The 27,213-nt window shown below is 41.2% G+C and overlaps 1 protein-coding gene across 1 annotated transcript in view; it reads right to left on the minus strand.

The window, feature by feature from the left end:
• Positions 1-27,213, minus strand: part of focad (focadhesin) — a 54,299-nt gene that overhangs the window by 4,885 nt on the left and 22,201 nt on the right. The window contains exons 12-39 of the mRNA XM_030431116.1: positions 20,473-20,577; positions 20,147-20,248; positions 19,895-20,022; positions 18,749-18,875; positions 18,500-18,634; positions 15,422-15,472; positions 14,816-14,899; positions 13,654-13,792; positions 13,221-13,409; positions 12,049-12,170; positions 11,875-11,967; positions 10,478-10,566; positions 8,773-8,814; positions 8,570-8,678; positions 8,322-8,438; positions 6,210-6,448; positions 6,028-6,117; positions 4,939-5,086; positions 4,659-4,778; positions 4,240-4,362; positions 3,846-3,923; positions 2,903-2,974; positions 2,551-2,653; positions 2,352-2,432; positions 2,080-2,208; positions 1,879-1,994; positions 1,091-1,351; positions 597-686 (exon numbers count right to left, since the gene is read on the minus strand). Coding sequence (XP_030286976.1) covers positions 597-686; positions 1,091-1,351; positions 1,879-1,994; positions 2,080-2,208; positions 2,352-2,432; positions 2,551-2,653; positions 2,903-2,974; positions 3,846-3,923; positions 4,240-4,362; positions 4,659-4,778; positions 4,939-5,086; positions 6,028-6,117; positions 6,210-6,448; positions 8,322-8,438; positions 8,570-8,678; positions 8,773-8,814; positions 10,478-10,566; positions 11,875-11,967; positions 12,049-12,170; positions 13,221-13,409; positions 13,654-13,792; positions 14,816-14,899; positions 15,422-15,472; positions 18,500-18,634; positions 18,749-18,875; positions 19,895-20,022; positions 20,147-20,248; positions 20,473-20,577 — 3,282 coding nt within the window. The remainder of the gene's footprint in view (positions 1-596; positions 687-1,090; positions 1,352-1,878; positions 1,995-2,079; positions 2,209-2,351; positions 2,433-2,550; positions 2,654-2,902; positions 2,975-3,845; positions 3,924-4,239; positions 4,363-4,658; positions 4,779-4,938; positions 5,087-6,027; positions 6,118-6,209; positions 6,449-8,321; positions 8,439-8,569; positions 8,679-8,772; positions 8,815-10,477; positions 10,567-11,874; positions 11,968-12,048; positions 12,171-13,220; positions 13,410-13,653; positions 13,793-14,815; positions 14,900-15,421; positions 15,473-18,499; positions 18,635-18,748; positions 18,876-19,894; positions 20,023-20,146; positions 20,249-20,472; positions 20,578-27,213) is intronic.

The following is a 27,213-nucleotide window of genomic DNA, read 5'->3' on the forward strand; positions in this document are numbered from 1 at the left end:
CGTGGCGAGCAGTTATTGCAACTTCTAGAGGAAATACAATCAACCTCCATCACCACCTGCAATACAACCATAAAGACCTACACGAACAATTCAAAACTAACATTAGCCATTATAAACTGTATAGTTAATAATATGCAAACTTCGATATTTGTTTATTTATCGCAAGTTATATCGTTATAGCAATATTGAACAGTGTTATCGCATATCGCAGATTTTCCTCATATCGTGCAGGCCTAACCTCTAGCTTTTCTAAACCACTAATGCTGCTAACCACTGGCTGGCAACAGTTTTCATTTTAACACTACTTTTATTTTTTTTACACAGCTGGTTGCGATGTGGTAAATGTTAAATTTGTTTCTCTGTGAGATTAGAACTGTAATATGCCGACGATGACACAAAGAAAGCTTAAAGCTAGCAACATTCCCATGTAAGCCTAAAACTCTTATTTTCTTGCTGATGGTCATATAGTACCATCAGTATTAAATTGACACCGTTTCATAACCAATGAAAAGTTCCTTGTAAAATTTTTTTTAATTTGTATGGATTAAAGACAAAATGTTAAAACATTTTGAACTTATTGTCACATCATACTGTACCTCTGTAACTTGAGCGATTCGGTCAATCTCTGAATCAGACATCTCAGACAGACATTTGGCGATTCCCACATAGAAATCCACTTCATTATCCTAAAACAAAGTGAATGACATTGTACAGTTACAACATACACACCCACTACCACACACTGGATTGTGATCTGATCCTAACCTATTCACAAATGGCAGGAGAGCTCAGAGATTACTTTTGTGGTTAAAAAGTAGATTAACTTCACGCCTGTTAATCAACCTGACTGCAGCAGTGATCTGTGGAGGTGACCTATATTGTCAGGGTTTATGTTTAGCTGTGATCAAGTTTTTGTTGAAGCGTAAGAGGTAAAAGCAATAGAAATGTCAGTTGAAGCTGAAGTACAAGAGGTATTTGTTGCGGATGTGTAAAAACTGACAGTGGCTGAAATGTGAATGAAAATGATTTGAGTGTCGGGTATAAAGTAGTTTCTGAATGCATAAACATGGATGTCCTTTCTGCCCTGTACCTGGATGTGGTTTGGCAGGAGGGTGAAGATCTTCTCGGTGGTGGAGCAGAGGATGGTCCAGCAGTTGTTGGGGGGGTTTGGGAGGGCCATGGCCTGATTGAGGCCCCGAAGTAGGGAGCGGCACAAAGACAGACGCTGGGGACGAAGGTCCTCTTGGAACTGCTGCAGACCCAGACTCTCCACATGGACCTGGAGCTTGTCCTCAGCAACATGCTTCATCCACAGGCCCAAGTTCTCATATAGGTGAGCCCGAGTCTGGGGCTGGAGGAGAAAGAAGTCTATTTGACTATAGTCAAGTCTAGCGACCACTCAAGAGTTCTTCACATGCCACATTCACTGACTACTATGCAAGGAGCTGATGTGCTCATTGGGAGTGATAGAGGGCAGAAAGCCACTAGGCCGAAACGTTAGTATGTTAGTTGTTACGGCCAGAATAAATTGTTGAAATTGAGAATTGTCCACTGTGTCCTGAACATGTGTGTGTGTCTTACCTTTTGGTGTTGAGCACTTTAAATATGGCTTTGGTTTAACACCACAAAATAAAACACTGACACGGTGCATCCTCTAACAGATTAACTATATTTGGCATATCTTATATATTCCTGAACTTGAAAAGCTTTGCTGCCAATTGTCCAGCATACATGCAGAAACTGATATATCTGGGAGCTTACATCAGCTAATAATATCAACCATGTAGATGCATCAGTAAGGCTATACTGTGTAGGATTTCCGTGAGTAAATAAAGTAATCACTGGGACCTGATACAGAAACCCTTAAGAGGAACTTACACTGAGACTGTGCACAAGGGGCGGTGACAGCCAGGAGCCCAGAAAAAGAGAAGCACTCTGAGAGGATTGAGCTTGACACGCTGCCAGCACGACACACTGATGCTGTACATCCTCTCCTGTAAAAGGAAAAAGACGCTGAGTTTGGTGCTTTGGCTCTGCAAGCCCCTAGGTATAACAACATAAATATGTAATAACTCTTACCGAAGCTGAGTCTCATCAGAGGAGACAGGACAGCACTCCAGTTGATGGGTGGGTACTGGAAGCTGGCTCCAACTGATGCCAGGGGGGTCAGGGCAGTCTTAACCACGGCTGGATGGGAAAACTCTGGACCTGCACCCACAGGAAGAGAGGTTACTCCCAAAAATAAGGTCATGAAATTGTAACATATGCAGGCAATGTCAATAATTATTTCTATATATATATTATCTTCAAAGTGGTGATAATAAAAGGTAGTTATAAACTTCTCAACAAACCTTTTTTTCCTGCCTCTGTGAGGAAGTCAATGATGGATCTGATGACACTTTTCTCTGAGAGGTAACTGAAATCCTGAGGAACTGAGAGGAAGACCGGAGAAGAGAAAACATATCAAACACATTTTGAGGACAGAGAAGGACTTTAGTCGACTCCATTCCACTCAATTGTGGTAACAAGAAGGTTCACACCTGCACCTACCTGCTGTGTGACTGTGACTGGTGGACATATGGGCCAAATGCAAATGACCCACCAAACAAGCACTGTTGGACTGCAAACCAATGGCTCCTGAGAATGCTATGACCTACAAGAGAGGCAAAACAAGCCAATAAGCCAATGACATAATGAGCAAAGGCAAGCTCATATTTGATGCTAACCTGTTATTTTATCCTGACAGTGGCATTGTGGACAGTACAGTAAACACAACCTTTTTCAACACTGGTACAGTGACGGTGCATCACTCAAAGTTTTGACAAAGAGGAGAAGTGTCTCTGAGAGGAGGTCACATTTTCAAAGAGAAAAACGGCACTAAGACTGAAATGTGTCCTCATACCTGTGTGATGGCTCGAATAACCTCGTTCAGCCTGCTCTGCTGCTGGGAGGAGAGCTCCAGCTCACTCTTTAGCTGTGACACAGGACAACAAGCTTGACGGAGCGTACGGTGACAGAAACATTCGTGGCCTCATTCCAGCAAAAAGGTATTGTTAAGAACACTTCACCCCAGGACATCTGTATCAATGTGTTGCCCACATAAACATGATTGCCAGGAAAAAAAGTACTTACGGTAAGTGCTAAATGATATTGTTGGTTTAATGTTCAGGCTTCTCAAACACATGATGATATAGAATAAAAAATAAATCAATAAATAACTTCTAGTGGGCTTTTTCCACCCTCTCCAATCCCTCTCTTGCCCCACATTTCCTGTTTATCTCTACACAATTAACTATTATAAATGACCAACTACTGTTTTGAAGCCTCAAGTTTGGCAATATGGCCATCTCTATAGTGGATTTTTCTGAGCCAGAAGTGACCATATTTGGATGAGAGCATGGAGCTGGGGAGTATCTCCTGATTGGATCTGACTGAGAACTTGAGGACACGCCAACTCGCAATGTAGCCTTAAAGCATACCCTGCTTATTGTCTCATATTTTGTAAATGGAACCATAATTTACAAATGACCATCTTGCTGTATTGAAGATTTGAAACTAGCGAATAAGATCATAAACTCATTAGAAGACTGTTTACTAATATAAAGTGAGAAGTAGGGTCATTTTCTCAGCCTATATACCTCAGAATTTTGTTTTTTAAACCAGTGGGGTTGCCCCCTGCTGGCTATTCGACTGCAGATTTAAGGCACTTCAGCATTGACTTCAATTTTTAGACCCGAAAGCACCAGCCACATTTTCTACCATGAATGGTAACAATGGAAACAAACAAATAAAAACATATGCAAGGTATGTAAAAACTGGTCGCGGCAGATAATAGGGTTTCTCACCTGAACGAGGTAACTCTCTGATCCAACTATAGCCACCAGGCCGTTGATGGCAGCCAGTCGCTGCATGGTGGGACAACCCTGAAACAAAGAAAAAAATTCCTCTACTGAGCACACGTCAGAGTAAAGGCTTAAATATATTACATAACAGGTTGTATCTGAATGGCGTTTGCATGCTCTTTTTATGTGGGTTTCCTCCAACAGTCAAGAAACAATGTGAGTGTGAAAAAGAAAAGCTCCTATTTCAATTTGATCCTCATGATTAATCAGAAGTATGAAACCTGATATTAAAGGTGCTTTTACATTCTGATAGAGTTAGATGACAAGTGATATAGATCTATTATAAATTCGGTATTTCATGGATCTGTAAATGGGAAAGAAAAGGTAGATGGAATACCTCGGCCAGTAAGATCTTGATCCAAGCAGCCAGCAAGCGAGGTTGGATGTCCTCTGCTTTACCGTGGCCAGACATTGAAAGGCCATGGACAACCAACCCTAGAGCCAGGGAGAAGCCTGGAGTCTGAACATAAATAAAACACTGGGGTTAGACTATAGAAAGGCCTCAAAATTGTTCTGTGCAGCACTTCAGTAAATTTACATCCAAATACTAAAATTGTCTTGGACAAATTGTGAGCACTGTAGCCAAGATGAGAAAAAACTAAAGAAGATCTCAATTCCCATCACTGTGGTTCATCTAGATCCATTTTTTTCCCTGAAGAGATTGCTGTGGTGTGGTAACATCAGAATTACTGCACACAAACTAGCTGCTAACCGTCCTGAAACAATCTAGCTGACAAGAGACTCTGTCCAGCTGACCTGCTGGCTCTCCTCGGTCAGGGTGCGCAGGGTGTTCATTACTTCCTCAGCCTTGGCAGCATCTATAAGGCCTCCACTGAAGGCTGAGACGCCCACACATGCCACAGAGTAAGCCAAGACCTGCACATGTGGAAGAGGAGAAGGAAGAAGAGGAAGAGGAAGAGGAAGAAGAAGAAGAAGAAGAAGAAGAAGAAGAAGAAGAAGAAGAAGAAATTAAATATCTTGTTGACCTGTCAAACTGCATCATAGTAAAACTAGTGATTTGCCGGGTGGTTTGTACCTCCTGCAGCATGCGTCCATGCCCAGTGCTCTCCTGCAGGTTGGACAGTAGTTTGTCCAGTGTTTGGGTGACGTGGATATGTTGGTCCGTCTGTCCACTACTGCAGAGAGCTGCGAGCACCAGAGCCAGACCCAACACACAGCCAGTTCTGAGGGAGAGGACAGAGCAGGAAGGATTCAGGAAAAAGGACAGTACGCATGATTTATTCATATGCAGGGGTGAGGGCAGTGATGGAATGTAATAGCTGATGTAAAATGTATATAATGTAAGTACATTTACTCATGTACTGCACTTAAGTACAATCCTGAGGTACTTTCAGTTTAGTTTTTTTCATTTACTGCCACTTTGTACTTTTACCCGACTGCTATTTGTATTGTAAATATTGTACTTTTGTCTCCTCAACGTAAATTTGATCTTTTATCTGCATCTGGTAAAAAAACAAAACACAGATTGCAATGATCAGTAGACCTACAGTATCAATTCATACACACATGTAAATATGTAGAATTTACTTTTGCTTGTACATGTACTTGTATGAACTTGTGTACATACTTAAGCATATTAAAAATTGAATGGGTTAGTTTTACTTTACTCAAAGGACAACCGAATTGTGTTGTGCAGTTTTACTTTGTTTATATGTGGCGGACCCTGCCACCTTCCTAGCTTCAAACAGTGTTCTGGGACCTTACTTTCCTCTGAGAACAGCTTGTTTATTCACTTAGGGTAAAAATACATATTTCTAAGTTTGTATTACTACCTCATTAATATTGTAAATATTAAAAGCGAGTTTTAATTTAAAAAACTACATAGTGCCCCTTTTCTAGAGTTTGACTTTTGGGTACATTTTACACAATAGTTTAGGGTCACATCAGTGGCTAATTGCATTGTAAAACTGCACACTAGCTTTGTTTGTTATTCTACAGGCAGAAATTATATTTAAAAAGGAAGAAGCACAATGCAAGGAATTCACTATATGTCACTCATATCCTCACAGACAACCAGTTTGAAACCACTTGTATAAAGACTACAGCATATTGTTAAGACTCCAGCTGGTTAGGACTTCACATCAGGTCATGAGCTGGCACTGACTTGTATTCCAGGTTGGGGTTGAAGGAGCAGCTTTCCAGAGCTTCCAAGGAGCTGAAGAGAAGATCAGTGTCCTTCTGAACCAAGACATCACTGTACAACAGAGAGAGGCATAGAGGTGAAGGTAGGTAATTGATGGTTTACAGCCTGTGTTTGAGTCATTACTACAGACACACGGAACCAACCTGAGACGCTGATGCTGCAGACTGGAAAGCACCATGCCGAGCGCAAGACCAGAGTGGAACTGGACAGCCTGGGAGTCATCAGCGGTGGGGGTGCCCGGCAGGCCGGCCTGCAGCACTGACAGGACCTGGACCAGATCATCCTTGTGCCACACCACCAGCACCGGGACCAGCAGGGACAAGGCCAGGCTGGCACAGGAGCGAGCTATGGCACTTGCTGTGTTCTCACCAGAGTAGGAGCGCTGAGAGGGAAACAGGGTGTCAGGTGTGATTGAAACAGCATAGAAGCTAATTTTATTACTCCATATAATTCGTCAGTGAGGAGAAGGCACTGCTGCATGGCGTTTACAGGCTCAGATTACATTCTCAGTGTAGCAGTTAAAAAGCCGCAACGAAACAAGGACACCTGCAGGAGCTTAAGGCTCATTACATGTCATCTTCTCAGCAGCCACACACGAAAGTACACAAGCCCATTAATCCTGTCAGAAAGTCTCTTAAACTTAATTGATATACAGTACATGAAGTTTTTGTAATTGTAATTAGTTCCCCTCTACTGAGACTTGAGTTTGTGAGTGAGTTTGAACTGTTTCTCATTTGTCTGTAGAAAGTAGATGTCATGTTTTCTGCTATACCATTGTCAGTCTTCATTCTGTGCACAAATGAGGCTAGCTTTAGCTATTATAAGGTTTGTGTAACTATCCTTCTGTTGCAGCTCAGCAGGTAACTCAGTGTTCATAGGAACACAACAAGGGAGTAAGTAATAAAATCACTTTGGAAGGCAGCTTGTGTCTGTACTGTGCTGTAATGATGTTTTCTTGTCACAAAGCACTCCTCATCTCAACAAGAGAGACAGCAACTACACTGCCTGTGGTTTCCAAACCTCCACCCACACCGCTACCACTGGGATAGAAAACAAGGTTTCGTGTTTTCTGTCAAGGCACAGTGTCCTGGTGTTTAAATCGGTGTTTACAGTATCAATAACAAAAACGTTAGTAAAGCACTGTATGTGCTGACATTTCTGGAATTCAAAACACTTCCAAACAATATTTTTTTTATCTGCTTTTGGACACTTACAGTGTACTACACAGCACTGATATGCAAGACGATAAGCGCATTTCAGAAACCTGAGACCCTGTTTTCCTTTCTTTCGGTTCCTGCCATAGTTCCCAGCATTGGATTGCATAGGAAATAGGAAGTTTAAATTTCAGTCTTTGTCTAGAATCAGGTGTAATCAGTGAAATGGGCAGCAGTTGTAATGACAAACATTTTGATTTTAGGGCTGCAATGAATTGTCATTATTATTATCATTATTACTGTTGCTTGTGTGTTAGACTGTATTTAGTGTAAGTAGTGGATATGTTGAAATCTTGACATGTGTACTGTGGCTTTTTAGCTTTTGATATTTCCAAGTCCTTTCCTTCAAGAGGCTTTGGATCTCCTCCTCTCTGTCTGCGAACTAAGAAATAAGAACCTTCATCAACATCTTCTCTGAAGTAGTCAATTTAATAATTACTTGCAATTTGATGGATATACAAGATGTCAGAGGTCACAAATTGGCGGATCACAGTCTGGGTCTGAACAAAGATGCTGTCCTATGCGGACCTGGACCTATAACCAATAAATTGATGAGAATTTTTACATTTTAATGGAACGTTTCTATATTAACTGGCACCACTTTTAAATTTTTCAGTGTGTTTAAAAGTGAAAGTCAGCTGGCAATACACTTACCACCACCAGCATAGCGGCAACACCAGCGCACATCTATAAATGCTCACTACCACATTTGCCAATGGTATATCCAATAAATAAAAAGAAAGAACAAAGTAAATTTGGTTTGTTATCTTGTTTTTGTCTCCTTTTTAATTAGGTTTCCCTTTCAAGCAGTTTTTTCAAGTTTTTTCATTTTTTGTATGCCAGATCGAATTGAATATTCATCGAATTCATTCCGTTTTGTTTTTTTTGGTGTGATGTTTTTAGTAAATGTATTTATTATTTATAGAAATTCTGCGCTGTAAAATGTGCTATATTAAATATATTTTACGCACTTATATTTATAGTAGCTTTTAGGGCAGATGAAGAAACAAAAACATCATGCAAAACTCTGATAAAACTTACATGGAGGAACCATGGGAAAACCTGCCCTCTGGCCTTGTAGCTACTGCTGCTGATGCTGAGCAGGGTGTTGAGAACCATGGCCAACCAGCTGGCTGTGGGTACAAATTCTGGTCCAGCCTACAGTGACAAGTCGGTAAAGACAAATTACAGGGCATTCTGCATTAGCTGTGCCTTCATACACACCTTTGTTTATGGGATCTGAGAATTATAATCACACAGTGACTGGGTTTAAATATTGAGTTTGTTACCCCGAGGCTGCCATCACTATCAGCAGGCAGGTTGCTCTCATATTTAGCGAGGGCAGCAGCCAGGCCGCTCAGAGCCAAGATGGAGTTCCCCTGAACAACAGGACTGTCCCTGAAAAATACAAAGAACATCTGATTGTTAGCATTGTTAGTATTAACACTATTTTGTCAGTCTACAATGTAGTGATCACAAGCAGGGGACTCACTTTGTCGCGGCTTTGATGACCTCTGCCAGCTGATCTCTGGCCCTGAGGGAGGAGGACCAAAAAAAGGAGAGACAACAAAGATGAGGGAGAAACGATGAAAGACATAGAGAGTAGAATGATACGAGTGTCATCGCTGTACGAAAGAAGGATCTCTCTTCTGCTCCCATGGAGCTCGGCTGGGCTCAGCAGAAAAAAAGCTACTTGAGGCCGCCCCCTTGTGGGCTCACTATCCGCAAGGGAGAGAAATGGGGTGGGGTGCATTGTATATCTGGCTGCTGCTGGTGAAAGCAAGGCAAGGACAGGGGAACATGGAGCTGGTGCAGTAGGTAAAGAGGTACCGACTAGATATAGTTGGGCTCACTTCCACACACAGCGGCAGTTCTGGAACTAAACTCCTGGAGAGGGGCTGGACCCTCGAAACTGGAGGGTGAGCTCCAATTATCGGGGTATCACAATCCTCAGCCTCCCTGGGAAAGTTAATTCCAGGGTGCTGGAAAGGAGGCACTGACTGATTGTTGAACTTTGTATTCAGGAGGAACAATGCAAACTCTGTCCTGGTCATGCAACAGTGGATCACCTCTTTAACCCTGCAGACTTTTTCCCTAGAACCAATCCTGTTAATGATATGCGTGGACAGGATCTCAAAGCGCAGCTGTGGTAAAGAGAGTGTCTGGTTTGGGAAACTCAAAATTGCATTAGTGTGTGTGAAGTAGTCGGGATGAGGGTCAACAACTATGGTTCTCAGCCAGCAAATGGTGGATTGCCCTCTCTGTTTGGGTCTGAGTTCGTGTCCCAAGTGAAGGAGTTTAAGTATCTCAGGGTCTTGTTCAGCAATAGGAGAGTAGAGTGTGAGATGGACAGGTGGTTTGGTGTACTGCAGGCATTGCACTGGACAGTCCTGGTGAAAAGGGAGCTGAGCAAGAAGGAAAAGCTTTTAGATTGAACAGCATATGTGCATTCCAACCCTCACCTTGAGCCATGAGCTGTGGGTAGTGACCAAAACAACGGTATTGCTGATAAATGTGGCCAAATGAGTTTCCTCCAAGGGGTGGCTGGGCTCAGCCAGGCTCTCACATCAAAAGGAGCCAGGTGAGGTAGTTCGGTTATCTGTTTAGAATGCCTCTTGGAAGTTTTCCAGGCACAACCAACTGGAAGGAGAGCCTAGGGCAGACCCTGGACTTGCTGGAGAGATTGTATATCTAGTTTGGCCTGGGAATGTCTTGGGTTCCCGCAGATGTTGATTGTTTGTGTCCAACTCATCACTATGACATGTGGCAAATATGGACAAGAAGAAATGCCCATCTTGTCTGAGGTCTTAGAAGTGTCTGTGGCAGCATGCTTTTCACTGGTCAGCAGGCTATACTTAGACGAGGACCAGCTTCACTATGTAACAACTAACGACTTAAAAATGCAGATGTTTCTGGACAGCCTTGCTTAAGGGAAAAATGTAAATCTTAGGTAAAATGGGTGTGTGTACAAGATGCATTCATGAGGTTTCCTCATTTTGAGTCATAAAGTCCACAAAATAAGTTTAGAGAAAGCTATCAATAATCAGATAATAATACAGTACTTTGCATCATTATTGTCTGCAAAATGGTGCACTTTACTACATGCTACCATTGAATCCCCCCTTTTGTAGTTAAATCGGTTTTGAATGTGTGTGTAAACCCAAAGATAATAGTATATTCAATTAAGGGATACTCACCACAGCCAGGCACAGTGTTGTTTGTACTGCAGCTCCTGTGGGTTCTCTTTGCCCTGTTTCTGCTGCATCTCCAAATCAGCACGTCGACCCTGAACACACACAAAAATAAAACCATAGAAAATCAGAGTTAACTTTACCATGAAAGACATCCAATTCATTCTGTCGAACTCAGATCAACTTTGTCAGGAATTGTTTTTTTAAGGCCAATAAAAAGGAAAAAGCCTTGAATTTATAGTCTGAATATTCCACAGAAAGAAAGGAATACATAACAGCAATACAGATAAGTGGTTGCATTAGAATTGATAAAGTTACTGAGTAATTTATAGTCAGCTCTTTTTTGTGTCAGTGTGCATAATTTTGTCAAAACCCCCCAATATAAAGTTTTCTTGTCCAAAAATTCATAAATGTAATGCCAAAATAAAAATTAAAACTCATGGATATAATTTTTGGTGCACAAAACAGCACAATGTAATGTGAAAATTTTCAATTAAACAAAAGATTGAAACAGAAAATGAAACAGCAATTGGACTTTTAAATATGCAATACAAATTTCCCTGGCTGTAACCTGAAACTTAATAATGTATGTGGTAACCATCTTAGACTCTGAATGAGACGCTCTGATATTAGCCAACTTGTTACAAAAATATAATGTAAATTATCTTATTCATGGCTATTTTGGTAATGGCAGGATTGTCATGGTCCTCTTTTATTAAATCTGTCAACAATCAAAACCAATGGGCAGGACTTTCCTTCCAATTGGCCAAAGTTCAACTCTCAGTAGCAAGGACATATTGCACTGCTTTGGTTTCTGGCCAGGTTTGACACTAACTGGCTTCGTCCACAGTTCTCTCAACTATATATAGAAGGACCGGAGGTTATCACATGAAACCATTAAGTAGGTCATGTTACAATAATCCATCTTTGTGACAACTGAACAAACCTTCTTTCTGAGACTAACTATTTCAAAAGTTAAGTTAATTTTTCAGACTCTGCATTTTTCAGACTCAGAATGTATACATATATCATAGGCACACATATTGAAAAAAAAATCTAATTTCGACAATTATTTAATTTTTACTTCATTTTAATATTGGCAGCCACAAACGTCCATACATATCCTTGTAATTCCTGCTGTATCAGCAGTTTATGGACTATCAAGTGCAGACTGTCAAGACATGATGTCACGTTTACTAGTGGAATTTCAATTATGGAAACAGGCGTTTTTCATCAACTCTATCCTGCTGAAAATCCTTAGAGATTGAAACCATTTCTCTCTTTTAACATATCTTTTCTCCCTGCTCTTTCTGAACAGTGCCTGAAGAGTTTTTCCTTTCTAGAACCCCATGTAGTACTTCAATAAATATGTTATATATCCATCAACTGTCAGAAGCACAAACCTGTAGGACAGCGTGGAAAGCTCGGCTCATGAAGCCTCGCCAGGCCTGAGGCAGGAAGAGGGCACGGTGCCATTCAGATGGCTGAATGTTCACCTACACATCAAAAACAACAAGCAGAAGTTTCGTTAAAACCACAGAGTGTGAGAGGCAGAGGAGGAAAAGGATAAGACTTACTTCATGAATGAGGGCTGTCAAGGTCTGCTGGTAGCTGCGGCTGCGGCTTATGAGGAAACGATCAATTGGTCTGCCATCACGATCCGTCTGCACAGGCAGCTCGTAACAGAGCAGCAGCCCAGCTACACACGCACACACAAACAAAAAGTTTACTTTAGCACATCTGTAATTGCAAAAATACAAGCTCAGTGAAAAAAGTAAAAAAAAAAAAATGAGGACAGAAAAAACCCTGTAAGATAAATTCATTGATTTTCTTAGTCCCTTGGAGGCAGAACCAGCTGTAAACACATCTGACATAATGTCATTTAAATATATTAGTAAGCAACGGCCTGTTTAGCAGACAGAACAACAATAGCATACATCTATTACATGATGTTTAATAGTTAACGTAGTTATATTGTGAAGCGGTTGCAGTTTGGTCAAAATTTGATTAAGCTGAGGCAGTAAGTTAGATTTAGGAAAACATCATGGTTTCTGTTTAAAAAAAACTTAACTTACATATGTATTCAAAACTTTTATTGATAACATGCAACCACTAAATGTGGCATTTCTCCTCCTTCCACTGCATTCACATAACACTGCAGTGCTTCCAATCATTTACCCCCCAAAGTGGTTGCCAGTTTGTTGCAGCTAACATTGCAACGTTAGCACTAGCTAGCAAAAGCTAAAAAAAAACTTGATGGTGAGACAGCGGAGACTCAACAATGTTTTTAACAAAGTTTTTATGAAATATAGGCTAATTTCATTTTATAATACAAAATGAATGTCGAATGATCAAACCGAATCGTTCCATAATAAAGAGTATTATCCCTAAACTGTATCATAGCCAATGTATCTAGATACGTGTCGCATCATCTTATAAGGGAAAGATGCACACCCCCTACTAACTGGGTAAATCAAATGTTTTGGAGTGCTGGAATACCATCAACAGTTTGTCAGTTTGAAACTGTGGTAAGTTCATACGGTTTATTATGTTATTGGTCCAGTACAAATTATGTTATTTGTACCAGCCTCCTGTCCTGTGCAATATTATTATATTATTTACTGATGCAGAGTCCTTGTTCAATACGTAAATGGACACAATAATAACAATAACCTTAACACCTCTGCAGTAATGTAAGGTAACTGAACAACGCACAAAGCAATCAAATAAAAATACAACATGTTGTCACCTGCTAGTCCGGGCTTCAGCCCAGGCTGCTTGTTTTTCTCGTAGGTTTTCAGCATGAACGATGGAATCCCTGCCACGGTTTTACCCTGGTCTGAACGCAGGTTTCCTCCTCTCAGGGCTGAGAAGTATACCCCCCTCGGCATCTGGCTCATCTCCTGCCTCACCAGTGAGGTGAGGAAGCTGTCAAAGGCTGAAATATCAAGTAGAGTATCAAGATGAACTTCTGTAAGGAGGATTTTTCAGACAGAAGCAAAACTACAATTGAACGTCACAGGAGTGTAAGATCTGACAAGGTGATAATGATAGATGGGCACAAGGTTCACAGCATTACCCAATATCCAAACCTGCGTTTGAGTAAGTGCCTGGCCCAGCTGGAAGCACCATAACACCAGTCTGAGGCCTCATCTCTGACCGACTGTAACTTTATGATTTACCTGGTAGGACAGATGCGGGTGTGAGAGCCATCAGCTTCACATAAGATGAACCCGGGATGCAGAGATCCTTCTCTTCCTCTTCTTTCTCCTTCTCCTCTGGATCCTCCTCATTTTCAGGGAGCTTTGTGGCTGGTCTGGCCTACAGAGTGCACAGAGCAGCAGCAATACATACAGCTGAACGCAAAACAGCCCACAATATAAGATGTGAAACATATTCCCACATTCAGGTTGAAGAGATTGTGGACATGAGCTATGGAGCACACAATATGAAATGAACATAAAGCTATGGCTAATCTAATCAGAACCTATAAACTGAAACAAACATTTACCTTATCATGTTATTTATCTTTCAGTTGGTAAGTTAGAGTATATTCAACATTTTGAAGGAAGCACCTCCTAGCAACTGTTTTTGATGCAGTCAAAAGTGAATTGCAGTGGACTACACAGGCTGTTAATACTACCTTCATTTTTATGTAATTAGGAGCTAACAAGCCGACAGCCATGCTGGTGGCGTTGTGAGACAGCATTTAGCCACAGCAGTGCGTTGAGCTCTGTGCTATCATCAACGTGCTAGCATGCTCAGAATAACAATGCTATCATGCTACTTTTAAGCAGGTATAATGTTTTACCATGTTCCCCATCTGATATTAGCATGTAAGCATGCCAAACAACACACAACAGCAATACACCCGCAATAATAACAGCAAACAACATACACCAGCTATAAGAACAGTTAGGGTTGATGGGAATTATGGTTTGTCAGGTATTTTTCCCAAACCAAACTACTGAACAAATAAAACACTGACCATCTGATTGCGCTTGATGAAACCTCAGGCAAATCATCTGATAGTTATTTCAGGGTGGATCAAAGTGGTGCAAGAGACCACCACTACCATTCCAAGAGCTATACCGCAACTCAAACAAATCTGCACCAGCTTACTCACTGTATTTATGGATATAGCAGCGTCACACATTGCAGTGGTTAGAAAAAAATAAATCACTGATTCTGTAGATACCCTGTGAAAACCTTTTACCTTATATTGTAGATATAGGCTAATGCTTAATTCAGATATACCTTTTCACCATCATTATTTGCATGAATATCTTAGATGGAAATAGACATAGACTTGAGACTATTAGTAGATTGGAGCAGGACTCTTACTGCCTCGGGAAGGAGATTTATTGTGTGGGCCGCTTCAGGAAAATTTGCCAAAGCCCTGTAGCCACAGCTGGCCACCTCTGGATCCTGTTAGAGCACAAAGACACACACACACACACACATTTTTTCAGAGTTTTGTATAGATGACTCAACATTTGACATACACACCGCGTGAGATGTTTGGTTGTGTAGCAGAAAAACACTGACTTGAAGGGAGCAGCTGAGTTTCTGATAATTCTTTGTGAGTTCATAACTACATCTGACCTATTTTAGATGACACGTAGTCATTTTATCCATTGCTAATATAAAACAAACTATAATCCCAGCTTTGTCAATGTACTGGATGTTCAGTTTAGGTGTCTAATTTTGTAAGTTATAAGTTAAACATGCTTTACCGCACCAACAATTTGTTACTAATTATGAGCATTCTGAATTAATTATCAAAACCTTTTACATATTCTGTGAATAATGGCAAAAATACTCAGTCAAGGCAACTGAAGGGTTATGCACACGCACACACTGAGACACACGCACACACACTGAGACACACACACACACACGCACACGCACACACACTGAGACACACACAAATATCTTTAATCCACAGACCTTGCTTACAGCATAATTCCAGAGAAAGCTGACCACCTCCTCTTTCAGTTTCTGGAAAAACACAGATAAAAAGAATTTTTAAAGCGACAGCGACTTTCAATTTTTTTTTTAAATCCAACAGCAAATTGTGGCTGCCAGGAACATCTAATATCATCTTTATAAAAAGCCAGTGCAAAATGTTTGTTACAAAATTAGCTTAGGCCCCCCGGTGATCATCACCAGCTGAAGGACTTATTTTGTTATTACAATAATTATCCGAAGACCATCTATATCTAAAGATACCTAATTTCTTAGCATTAGAAGTTAACAAGCATTCATTCTTGTTTGTTTCTCATATATTATTTCTATTCAGATTGTTCAGTTCACCTGGGCTCACACCAAACAAGAGGGCTAATTGACTGTAGTGTAAAGGCACAATGGACCCTCCACGGTGACAACCAGATACCAGGAAGCTGCACACTGTCACTACATGCAGTGGTTGTTCACTACATTTTTGACTACATACTAAAGAAACATTTCACATGTTCATGTTATCTAAATAATTAGATCTCCAGAGGTGCTGGTTGTATGTTTTTTTTCCTTTGGACAGAGCCAGTCTATCTTATTCCACTGCCTCCAGACTTTATGCTAAAGCTAGGACAGAACAGAGGTTAGCTTTGGTCTTAAAGGTTCTCTGTGGAACTTCTGTGTTGGTATGGAAGCTGGTCGTTGTTTTATGTTAGCGGACTCCATATCTATCTAACGTTAGCTACTGTTGCTCTACATTAGCAAAGTGGAGAGGGACACTGAGACGAGGCACTGAGAACGTGCATAGTCACATCCTTTGGACTGTTGCAGGAAAGAAATCCACAGTCCAGCAGCTTTAAAGTGATACTCTCGCCAAAATGCAACTTAGGCTTTTTTTGTGAATGTATATGAGGCAAACCTTCGTGTAAAAGCATAATTACGCCGAAAGAGGCACTTTTAAGATTTACCATATTTTTGTTTTCGGGTCAAGCTCATTTTCAATGGGAGTGTGCGGGGCAAATTCTTTGTTAGCATCAAAATCACTATTTTTAACACTAAGAAGGCTCGACACAACATGAAACTTGGCTCGTAGTATCACCAGGGTCTCTACACATGAACACAAGCATTGAGAACATTGTTTGTGTACAAAGAGTTTGCTAAAAAGAACGTTTTTGAACAACTCACCTTAGCAGTAGCGGTAGCCGTTCCGGTAGCCGCCGTCATGGCAGTGGAGAAGTGTAGATTTCCGAATGCGACTTAACATGGACGAGAGTTAAGGTGGACCGCTTCTAAAGCTTAGCTCCATATAAATGCATGTTGTTTTGTCGTTAGCAAAAAACATTAATTGACCTTGACATTGAAAAAGGAGCCTCATATAAGAAACAATACTAAAATCAAAAGCCGGAAAAGTCACGTGGATTGTGGATAGTTGTTGCCAGATGACAGTAGCGGTCCAACTTAACTCTCCTCCAGGTTACGTCGTATTCGAAAATCGACACTTCTCGGCTGCCATGACGGCTGTGAGGGAACAAGCTACTGCTGAGGTGAGTTGTTCAAAAACTTTCTTTTTAGCAAACTCTCTGTACACAAACAATGTTCTCAATGTTCGTGTTCATGTGTAGAGACCAGTGTTGGAGCTCGCTACTCAAAAAAGTAATATATTACACATTACACATTACTCTCAAAAATAGTAATGCCTTACATTACATGATTACTCCCTGAAGAAAGTTATTAGTTACATTACTCGTTCGTACATTCTTGCAACCCCTGCTGCGCAAAGCCACTTTTGACGGTTGGAGAAACAAACATTACTTTGAATTTGTTGAACGTAAGGAAAATAACTTGCCCGTGTTGGAAACTTCTCTCCAATGCTGCTAACACTACCTCAAACTTAACGAAGCACCTACAGAGACAGCACGCACACACAAAGCTTGTTGCTAAGGAACCGTGGAGCAACATGAATGAGATGCCAAGCAAGCAGCCAAAACTTTCTTTTCAACAGAACCAGAAGGTACTGACAACATCGAAATCTGAGATGAATATGCTTGTTGCCTCGTACATAGTAGGGCAATCATGCGACTTCAGGAAAGTCGCATGCAGTGGCATGTTCTGCTCGTGCTGTTGACGCTGCCATTGTTATCCCATTTCCCCTTACCATCGGTGATGGTGAAAGATACCTTGTGCCAAACCCAAACCAATCACTGTTCCATTATTGACGGCCTCCGGCCCCGGCCCCCTCCTCCCCCCAGCCTGTTGTGTTGGATGCATGTGACTATGCTGTTATACATTTTGATGCCAACATAGAATTTGCCCCACACACTCCCATTGAAAATGAGCTTGACCCGAAAACAAATATACGGTAAATCTTAAAAGTGCCTCTTTCATCGTAATTATGCTTTTACACGAAGGTTTGACTCATACATTCACAAAAAAGCCTAGGTTGCATTTTGGCGAGAGCTTGACTTTAAACAGCTTCAACACATCGTCCACAGGCTTCTATAGGCAACTGAGAGGAGCAGGGAAGGTGTAATTTTTTCACATCACGTTACAATCCCCTCAAATAGGACCAATGAAAAAATGATTAACATATGCTAATTGTCACAAATTGTTGTATAGAGTCCCTTTAAATCCTGCATTTACAAATTAGAAACTTGTAGAGATAAGCAAATGTACTGCAATCAATGATACGTAGGCCAGTGGGAAACTAATGCTGGTTGGCTGTGTTTGTATGTCCATGTAAACATGTTGTTTATACATCCTTATTTATTGTGAATCCATGTAAACGTAGCTGGCTAACAAGCTAACTTATGTATATTGAGGTGTGTCACAACATATCCTGCAGCTGCATGGGTCCCTGTATGAAAAGCTCATTTACCTCAATTCTCAGGGGCTGACACAAAAACTTCAGATATGTAAAACACAGTTACAATACCAATACTGACAAGGTTTTAACTGTTGAAAAATTAGTCTGTGTCTTTTTTTATATTACCACTGGGAGGAGCCAAAGTTAGAAACAGACAGGAAGATGCAAATCCCCCCCAAAAAAGCTCCAACATTAAATACATTAGATACCTCATACTCCTCTGACTTGGCAGTGAGCTGTGGAACCAGAGCCAGAAGTTCAGCAATGGCTTTAACAATCAGTGGACGGGAGTCACAGCTCAGCTCTGGCCCAAGACTTCTCCATGTTGAGACGATATCCACTACCTGCAAAACAAGACTCATGAAAACTCTGTTGATATGTTTACATTTGCTGTGTGGTGTGTGTGTGTGTGTGTGTGTGTGTGTGTGTGTGTGTGTGTGTGTGTGTGAGTGAGTGACCTCGGTCCGGCACAGCTCCTGTAGTCCTTGCAGGGCGAGAGCAGCAGGGGTTGCCATGTCTGGTCTGGTGCACTGGTTCAGAGTCAGTGTAATGGCAGCCAACATGTCGCCACCATGCTGGTAAGGCCTGAGACAGAAAGGCAAGTCTGTGATATATAATACATGACAATCCTCTTGATCACAACATGTGGACAGCACTGGTGGAAATCAGGCATTCTAGTCAGTTGTTCATGTTTTGATGTATTCACTACATAATGAGGTATTTTCACTTTTGTTGAATTTTACAGACATTTCTAATAAAATGTATAGGAACACATGCAACATGCACATGTGCAGTATTTCTATCATATCATCCTACACCTTTAAAGGAAGAGCCAACCAAATCTAAACAATTCAGTCATCATCTCCTCCCTCCATGCTGATGGAAAATCAGGTGAAGTTTCGTAATCCAAAAAACTTTTCTGGAGCTTCACAGTGAAACAGAGTTGCAGCATTCTCCTAAACGAGTTAAGTGGCTTGAGACTTGTTTTAAAATGGAAAAATAACCAAAAAAACCATCAAACGGCTCCATACAGCTCGTGGATGTAACTGAAGTCCTGGAAGCCTTGAGATGGCAAATTAATTTAAAGAGATGGTATTTACAACCTAAGCTAATGCTTTAGCTACAGTAAAGATATTTGCTTAAACAGGGTGTAAATAATATATGTTCAAATCAGTCTGGGATCATGGGGCTTCCAGAGCCAAATGGACTGTAGTCAAAAAAATATTCTAAATGTTTTAAAACAAGTCCCCAGCTACTTCAGTTGTTTAGGAGAATGCTGTTTTGCTGTGAAGCTCCAGAAATGTTTTATGGACTACGAAACTTCGCCTGACTTTCCATCAGCACCGAGGAGAGGAGACGATGACAGAATTTACCTTTAAGGTTGAAGCTGATATTGTCTACAATGCATATGTCACGTGCAAGTAAGTTTACTTCTAAGTTTATCAGTGAAAACCCTTGAACCAAACATAAATGTAATAGAAGGGCCACAGAAAAAACAACAGACTCTTGATTGCTCTTTGCTGTTCTTTGTCAGTCTTTGTCATAATTAATCAATCAGAACCTTGTGTCAAGCACCACTTTAGTCAAGAGTGTGGTGGTCTGACCTCTCTCTGCAGATGTCCCTGAGACAGGCGGCCCTTGCCAGGATCTGCTCCCACTGGGTGTCCCTCCCCAACACCACCCTACTGTCCTGTTGGCCCAGCAGATGCTGCAGCTCTGGGTAGACTCGATCCTTACAGGAATGAACAAAGTCATTTATGAGCGAACAAGAGGACAACATTGGAAACATTTTAAAATATAAAGAAGGTCTGCATACATTGCTATGAGGATAGTAATTATTATTCATTATTACAGACCTGTTTCTTCCAAAGAGCAGTCATGAGACGCATTGCCACTGCTCTCAGCTTGGGCGCACTGGCCAGCATGTGGAGAGTCTGCAGCACCATGGGAACACAGAGCTGGAACATTAAAGCACATGGTGTTAATGGTTAAAATTATCTGTGAAGAGCTTCATGCATATTCTCACAGATGTTAAAAAGAGTCCTCTGCATATACACACAGTTTTTCATATTCAGAATATGAATTTGCTTTGAAGAAGAACAATTTTTAGAGGTTATAGTTTGATTGTAAACTTGTAAACTCATTGTAAAGTAGGACAGTGGAGGCCAGAGGTGCTCAGTACCTTGTGAGTCCCGAGGTTTGGCAGGCAGTTCAACACAGCATGAGCCTGGCCTGGATTCTTTTCTTTCCCCAGTTTGAACAACAGAACAGGAATCAGGGAGGGGACCTGCAGACACACATGTGAGTTTCGATAAAGGAAACACCCAAGTAGAGCGAGGGGCCATATTCATCAAGTGGCTCCGAGGAGGAAATGAGTCAGAATTGGCCAAAAATTCTCAGAGTGAGGCATTTTTGGAGTAAAACTGTTTCTTGGGAAATCATTCCTATCTCTGCTAATATTCAGGAGAGCTCCTGAGTTGTCCTCAGCTGTTGGGTGTCACCACGAGATGGTGTTCTGGCAGAGATATTCCTCAACAGGGGAGATGGATGACAATACGCTGATTAAAAAATCTCACAACAGTATGCACGGAAAATGCAGCTGCACAACAGTGATGATTCTGTCAGAACAGTTTATCAGTTAATCAGCCCTACATTTAACTTATATAATGCTCCTCTTCTAGTGCTTCATAAACACAATGCGCAAGACTCAAAGGTCCTCAGTGAGAAGTCTCTTTGATTTTGAACACGATATCCCCTGGTGTGTCATGAAGGATATCTCAACCTATTTGCAAAATTAGCAGCTTTAATATTTGAGAGATGCATTCATACATTTCGCCACCTGTGGGAGACAAATAGAGTTTTCAGCATTATTGTTACATACAGGGGGCCAAATGACCAATATCATAAGATTAAAGTGTTTATTTTCTAATCTTTATAAATCATATTTTAGCATATATTATTTTGGTAACTAGTTACCCGAGTGACTTATATGCCTATTTTCTGCATTTTGATGTTTACCTTCAACTGATTATGATTTGCCTTACCAGGTTTTGGATTGACTTAGATTTAAAGTGATTTAACCTCTTAGTGAACACCCCCATTTTAAGGTTCTTTTTCCAAAACGACATACCGAAATTAAAAGCATGACAACTCCCACATAGTTTGAGACTCAGGGATGTGCCCCTCACCCTAACCCTAACCCTCAAGTTTTTTCTAGAAGTGTAAGTGTGATTCTATGACATACTGACACAGAGTTACAGAGGTTGGAGCACAGGTATTGGTTTCCGTCCAATTCAAATGTCAATAAACTGACTAAGATATAAGGGTTCAGGTATGTCTATGGACACAGCAGACACACTTAGGCCATAGTCACAGGTCTCAGCTAGCTACACTCAAAATTTGAAAGTCAAAAGACTAAGAAATTGATTTTTCACAATTTTTTTTCTAAAGGCATATCTGTGCGTTTTGCTTGGGTCTTTTTTTTCCCAAGAGCGCCTACTGAGATTCAAAGGCTTATAACTTGAGAACCCCTTTACCTAGAAACATAATCTTGGTCTCAAATGAAAGCTAAGACCCTGGGGTTTCTTGCTTGTTTGCACTTGTAGCTAGTTTTGGGTAAAATGACATGGATATTCCCATTCTATGGACTCTTGGCGAACTATGAAAAGAAATTGTGGCATCTGTGGAAAAAGGGAACACTCCGAAGGTATGTAGGCATTCTTGCCTCTAGAGGGCTCTTTCTAATGTTGTGTCATGGTGAGTTTAGAAGGCTATTACATGGTCTGGAAATAACCTTTTTCCTTTGTGTTTGGGCTTAAAATAATCACGACAGTCTCAGCTTTCCAACAGTGAGTATATACTGTTAAGATCTGATGCTTAAAACTATTAGCTAAAAAACTACTAGTTTTTACGAAGGGTGTTCATTTAGTGAAGGGTGTTCCTATGTTGGAACGGTGTTCCTTAAGGGGTTAAAGTGTTTCTGTTCCTATCCTGACACAAACCCGGTTTAAAGTCATCTGTCTGAGTCTGATGCTACCTTCTAATCTTGTATCCACTGTCATCAGATACAGAACTCTGAATTACACTCTTAAAATATAAAACCTGAAGTCAAGTGAACTTGTACTGAATAGTATATACAATTTCTTAATTTCAAATGTAATCATGTTGAGTAAACTACAAAAAATGGTAAATAAATTTTTCAAGTCTACTGACCACTCAAAGCGCTTTACAACAACTGTCACATTCACTCATTCATACACAGATGGCAGAGGCTGCCATGCAAGGTGCCAACCTGCTCATCAGGAGCAGTTTGGGGTTCAAAATCTTGCTTAAGGATACTTCGATGTGTAGCCGGGGGAGCTGGGGAATCAAACCAGCAACCTCGACCCACAGCTGCCCCAAGTGACCAACACAAAACTACATTGGTGCTCAGAAGAGTGCATATCTCTTCCAAGGCAGAACAGTCCTCTATTATTCAAGCAGACCTTATGTATTAAATAATATCAAACTCGACAGACCTGTTTCACTCTAAATTACAAACCAACCATAACTGCTTAACTAGAATTTAAGCTCACCAGATCTAGGATCTGATTCAAATTGTACTCACTAATAGATACCAGCCACCTAAAATAGGGTCTATTCTCCTCCATCAAACATGCAAATCTATTTGCTAGTTTTTGTGTGATTGTGCTGAGAAATACACCAACCAACAAGGAAATGTGCACAGGTGTACAAGTCCTGTCAACAACTGTTGGGTTTTACAAATAAGACCTGAAGATAAGCTTCCAGTAACGCTCTTGGTTGTTTTTACCACTAAAGAAGTGCAGTGTAATTTCAGCCATTGTGCTATTATAATGCTGTTAATCATTGACAGATGAGAAAAAACTTGCTTGTTTTAGTTCATAATTTTGGTTTTACAGCCCAAAACTTAACTTTTTTGTTTTGGTCTCATAATTTCCAGCAGCAGCTGTTTTCAGTCAAAAAAAAAAAACAGTGTACACTCCCTGCTCAGCGCCAAACAGCAAACAGGCACAGTTATAGACTAGCTGATGAACATAGTGGAACATTTAGCAGCTACGGAGACCGATAATTCCCTAAGGAGCTAAAAGGATAGTCAATATTGGATTGCCTTCATCAGGAGACATAAACACAACTCTAAATGAATATCAATGTGTCTCTGTGTCTGATGGATGTGTAATTAGACACAGTTTGTATTTTCTACCATAACGAAACAATGACTACAAAAGATGTCTTTAAGTTTTATGTCACATTCAGTCAAGTCTGCTGACTCCCTTGCTCATTCTTACTCATATCAGCTGGCATTAACCTGTAAGCTATAGTTATAGGCAACCAAATGAAACGCACCTTTACTTTGAATAAAATGGTGTATTTCTCTGGTTTGAACAGTGTTGAAACATTTGTACAATGTAAGTACACAACATCATTACATAAACAATCAAAGGTCCAGTTGATTTTCGACATTTCATTGCATAGGTATAATATCTTTAAGCATCTGTCTGCTAACAGGTTTGCAGTCCCAACTTAATAAGCTGCTAATGTATCAATTTTGTGTTAGCTTGCCTCTACTTTTCTCATATGGATAAAAAAAGGAATTGCACGTTTAATTCATTTGACTACTGTGTAATTATAAAAATATTAGTTTGGTAATCTTCAAGCCTTAGGGTCCAGTTTCCTCAGGGACCAGTTACATCCATATTTACTGATGCATAGCCAAACCACTGCATATGCACAATCCCCAGCAGGTAGAGATGTAGTGACTGTATCAAGGAACACAGATTAACCTCTCCAGGTAGACTGTCCCATCTCCCAGTCACTTTGCAGTCTGATCCATGGTCATGGACGTCTGAGTCCCAGCTCATTTCCACTCAATGCTGATCAATTAAAACTTCACGGATACAAATAAGAGAGCGGAATGAAGGACAATGCAGGGTTAACCATTTATCATTCCCTTTAGTGCTGAGGTCAAAAACAGGAGCTAGTCAGGGTCCTTGGACACACGTAGTCAACAGCTCTGCAGTGTAGCAGCCTTTAATTAACATAAAGCACTTACAGCTGCCCTGCACCATGGCTGTTGCATAGCAACCATTTTACCTGACTGGAAGAGAAGGGACAAGGAAGAAGGAAACAGAGATTTTTCTTCAAGTAAAATATCCTTGAAAGGTTTGTTGCAGGTTCTATACTACAAATTTCAAATCAAGGGAATATTACTCTAATAAATTACAATAAATAAATATGGATAAATAATTTTCCTCCACTCTACATTGCAACATTGCACCTATACACAAAGCTTGGTTTTGGTATTACTTTATTATCTTGTAAGAAAGAAACACTGCAATCCTACAAGGTGTTTCCAGTGATTGTTCATGTAACCAGGAAGATGTGAGATGATGTGATATGATACTGTAAAGACGGAAATCCAATGGATTCAAATATGCCAATAACCTTCTACCGACGCATGAAACGGCCGGCGCAAGTGGCACTCTGGGAGCAATTAGGCCGGCAGGGGAATACTCTGAGGCATCTAACGAGGCCGAGTAATGAGGAGCATATAGCACCATGTGATATTTCACATCATCTTCTGCAGCTAGTGACTCTATTTACAGTCCCACAGGGTCAGAGGTAAGTCTGTCACATTAAATCTCTCTCTTTATACAGATGCAGAAAACCCAGCAGTGAATTTTAAAGCCACTATCAAAGACACAAAAGATGTCAAATATCAACTTACAGTATCTCACAAAAGTGAGTACACCCTCACATTTTTTTTTTGTATTAAATCATTTCATGGTAATGGATGTACAATGTAAAGTAGTCAGTGTACAGCTTGTATAACAGTGTAAATTTACTGTCCCCTCAAATTACTCAACACACAGCCATTAATGTCTGAACCGCTGGCAACACAAGTGAGTACACCCCTAAGCGAAAATGTCCAAATTGGGCCCAATTGGCCATTTTCCCTCCCCGGTGTCATGTGACTCGTTAGTGTTACAAGGTCTCAGGTGTGAATGGGGAGCAGGTGTGTTAAATTTGGTGTTATCGCTCTCACACTCTCTTATACTGGCCACTGGAAGTTCAACATGGCACCTCATGGCAAAGGACTCTCTGAGGATCTGGAAAAAAATAATAGTTGCTCCACATAAAGATGGCCTAGGCAATAAGAAGATTGCAAACACACTGAAACTGAGCTGCAGCACAGTGGCCAAGACCATACAGCAGTTTAACAAGACAGGTTCCACTCAGAACAGGCCTCGCCATGGTCGACCAAAGGTGTTGAGTGCACATGCTCAGCGTCATATCCAGAGGCTGTCTTTGGAAAATAGACATATGAATGCTGCCAGCATTGCTGCAGAGGTTGAGGTCAGCCTGTCAGTGCTCAGACCATAAGCTGCACACTGCATCAAATTGGTCTGCATGGCTGTCGTCCCAGAAGGAAGCCTCTTCTAAAGACGATGCACATGAAAGTCTGCAAACAGTTTGCTGAAGACAAGCAGACTAAGGACATGGATTACTGGAACCATGTCCTGTGGTCTGATGAGACCAAGACAGACTTATTTGGTTCAGATGGTGTCAAGCGCATGTGGCGGCAACAAGGTGAGGAGTACAAAGACAAATGTGTCTTGCCTACAGTCAAGCATGGTGGTTGGAGTGTCATGGTCTGGGGCTGCATGAGTGCTGCCAACACTGGGGAGCTACAGTTCATTGAGGGAACCATGAATGCTGACATGTACTGTGACATACTGAAGCAGAGCATGATCCTGTCCCTTTAGAAACTGGGCCACAGGGCAGTATTCCAACATGATAACGACCCCAAACACACCTTCAAGATGACCGCTGCCTTGCTAAAGAAGCTGAGGGTAAAGGTGATAGACTGGCCAAGCATGTCTCCAGACCTAAACCCTAATGAGAATCTATGGGGCATCCTCAAACGGACGGTGGAGGAGCGCAAGGTCTCTAACATCCACCAGCTCATCCACCAGCTCTGTGATGTCGAAGAGGGTTCCAGTGGCAACCTGTAAAGCTCTGGTGAACCCTGAATAGGGTTAAGGCAGTGCTGGAAAATAATGGTGGCAACACAAAATATTGACACTTTGGGCACAATTTGGACATTTTCACTTAGGGGTGTAATCACTTTTGTTGCCAGTGGTTTAGACATTAATGGCTGTGTGTTGAGTTATTTTGAGGGGACAGCACATTTACACTGTTTTACAAGCTGTACACTGACTACTTTACACTGTATCAAAGTGTCATTTCTTCAGTGTTGTCCCATGAAAAGATATAATAAAATATTTGCAGAAATGTGAGAGGTGTACTCACTTTTGTGAGACACTGTACAAACATCCAATGAGAAAAGGCATACAGATTCAGGGTTTTCCCTGCCATTATACGGCTTAGGCGCGGCGCCCAAGCATTTTTGCCTCCCGCCCGCCTAAGCAGGGTTCTCCCCAGACGCCGCTATACCGCTAGGTCAGCGCCGCTATACTCCGCGTGACGGTGACGAGCGTCCGTCCGTCCCCCGGTTGACGGCGATGAGCGTCCGTCCGTCCCCTGGCTGACGGAGTTGATGACCGTCTGTCCGTGTTTCCCCCCCCCCCCCCCGGACTGACGTTGACGAGCGTCCCCCCCCCCGACAGACGGTGCGCCGTTACACTAACAATTTCTGGGGAGAACCCTGAGATTGCCAGAGATTTGCCAGTTTCAGCCCATCAACCACAAGTCGTTGTTATTTCACCACTGTTAAAGACAGTTCCAAACTTCCAGCAGATTCTGAACATTTGGCCAGGTGTTGTGCTCATTGACATCCGTTTCCCCTAGTTGAACAAACAGTTGACCAATGACAGTAATGTAGGCAGGTCTATAACTAACAGATATTTTACATACATCCAGAAAAAAGACAGAACTAGTATCA

Source organism: Sparus aurata, chromosome 10 (assembly GCF_900880675.1).
Source record: "Sparus aurata chromosome 10, fSpaAur1.1, whole genome shotgun sequence".
In the NCBI taxonomy this organism is placed as follows: Eukaryota; Metazoa; Chordata; class Actinopteri; order Spariformes; family Sparidae; genus Sparus; species Sparus aurata.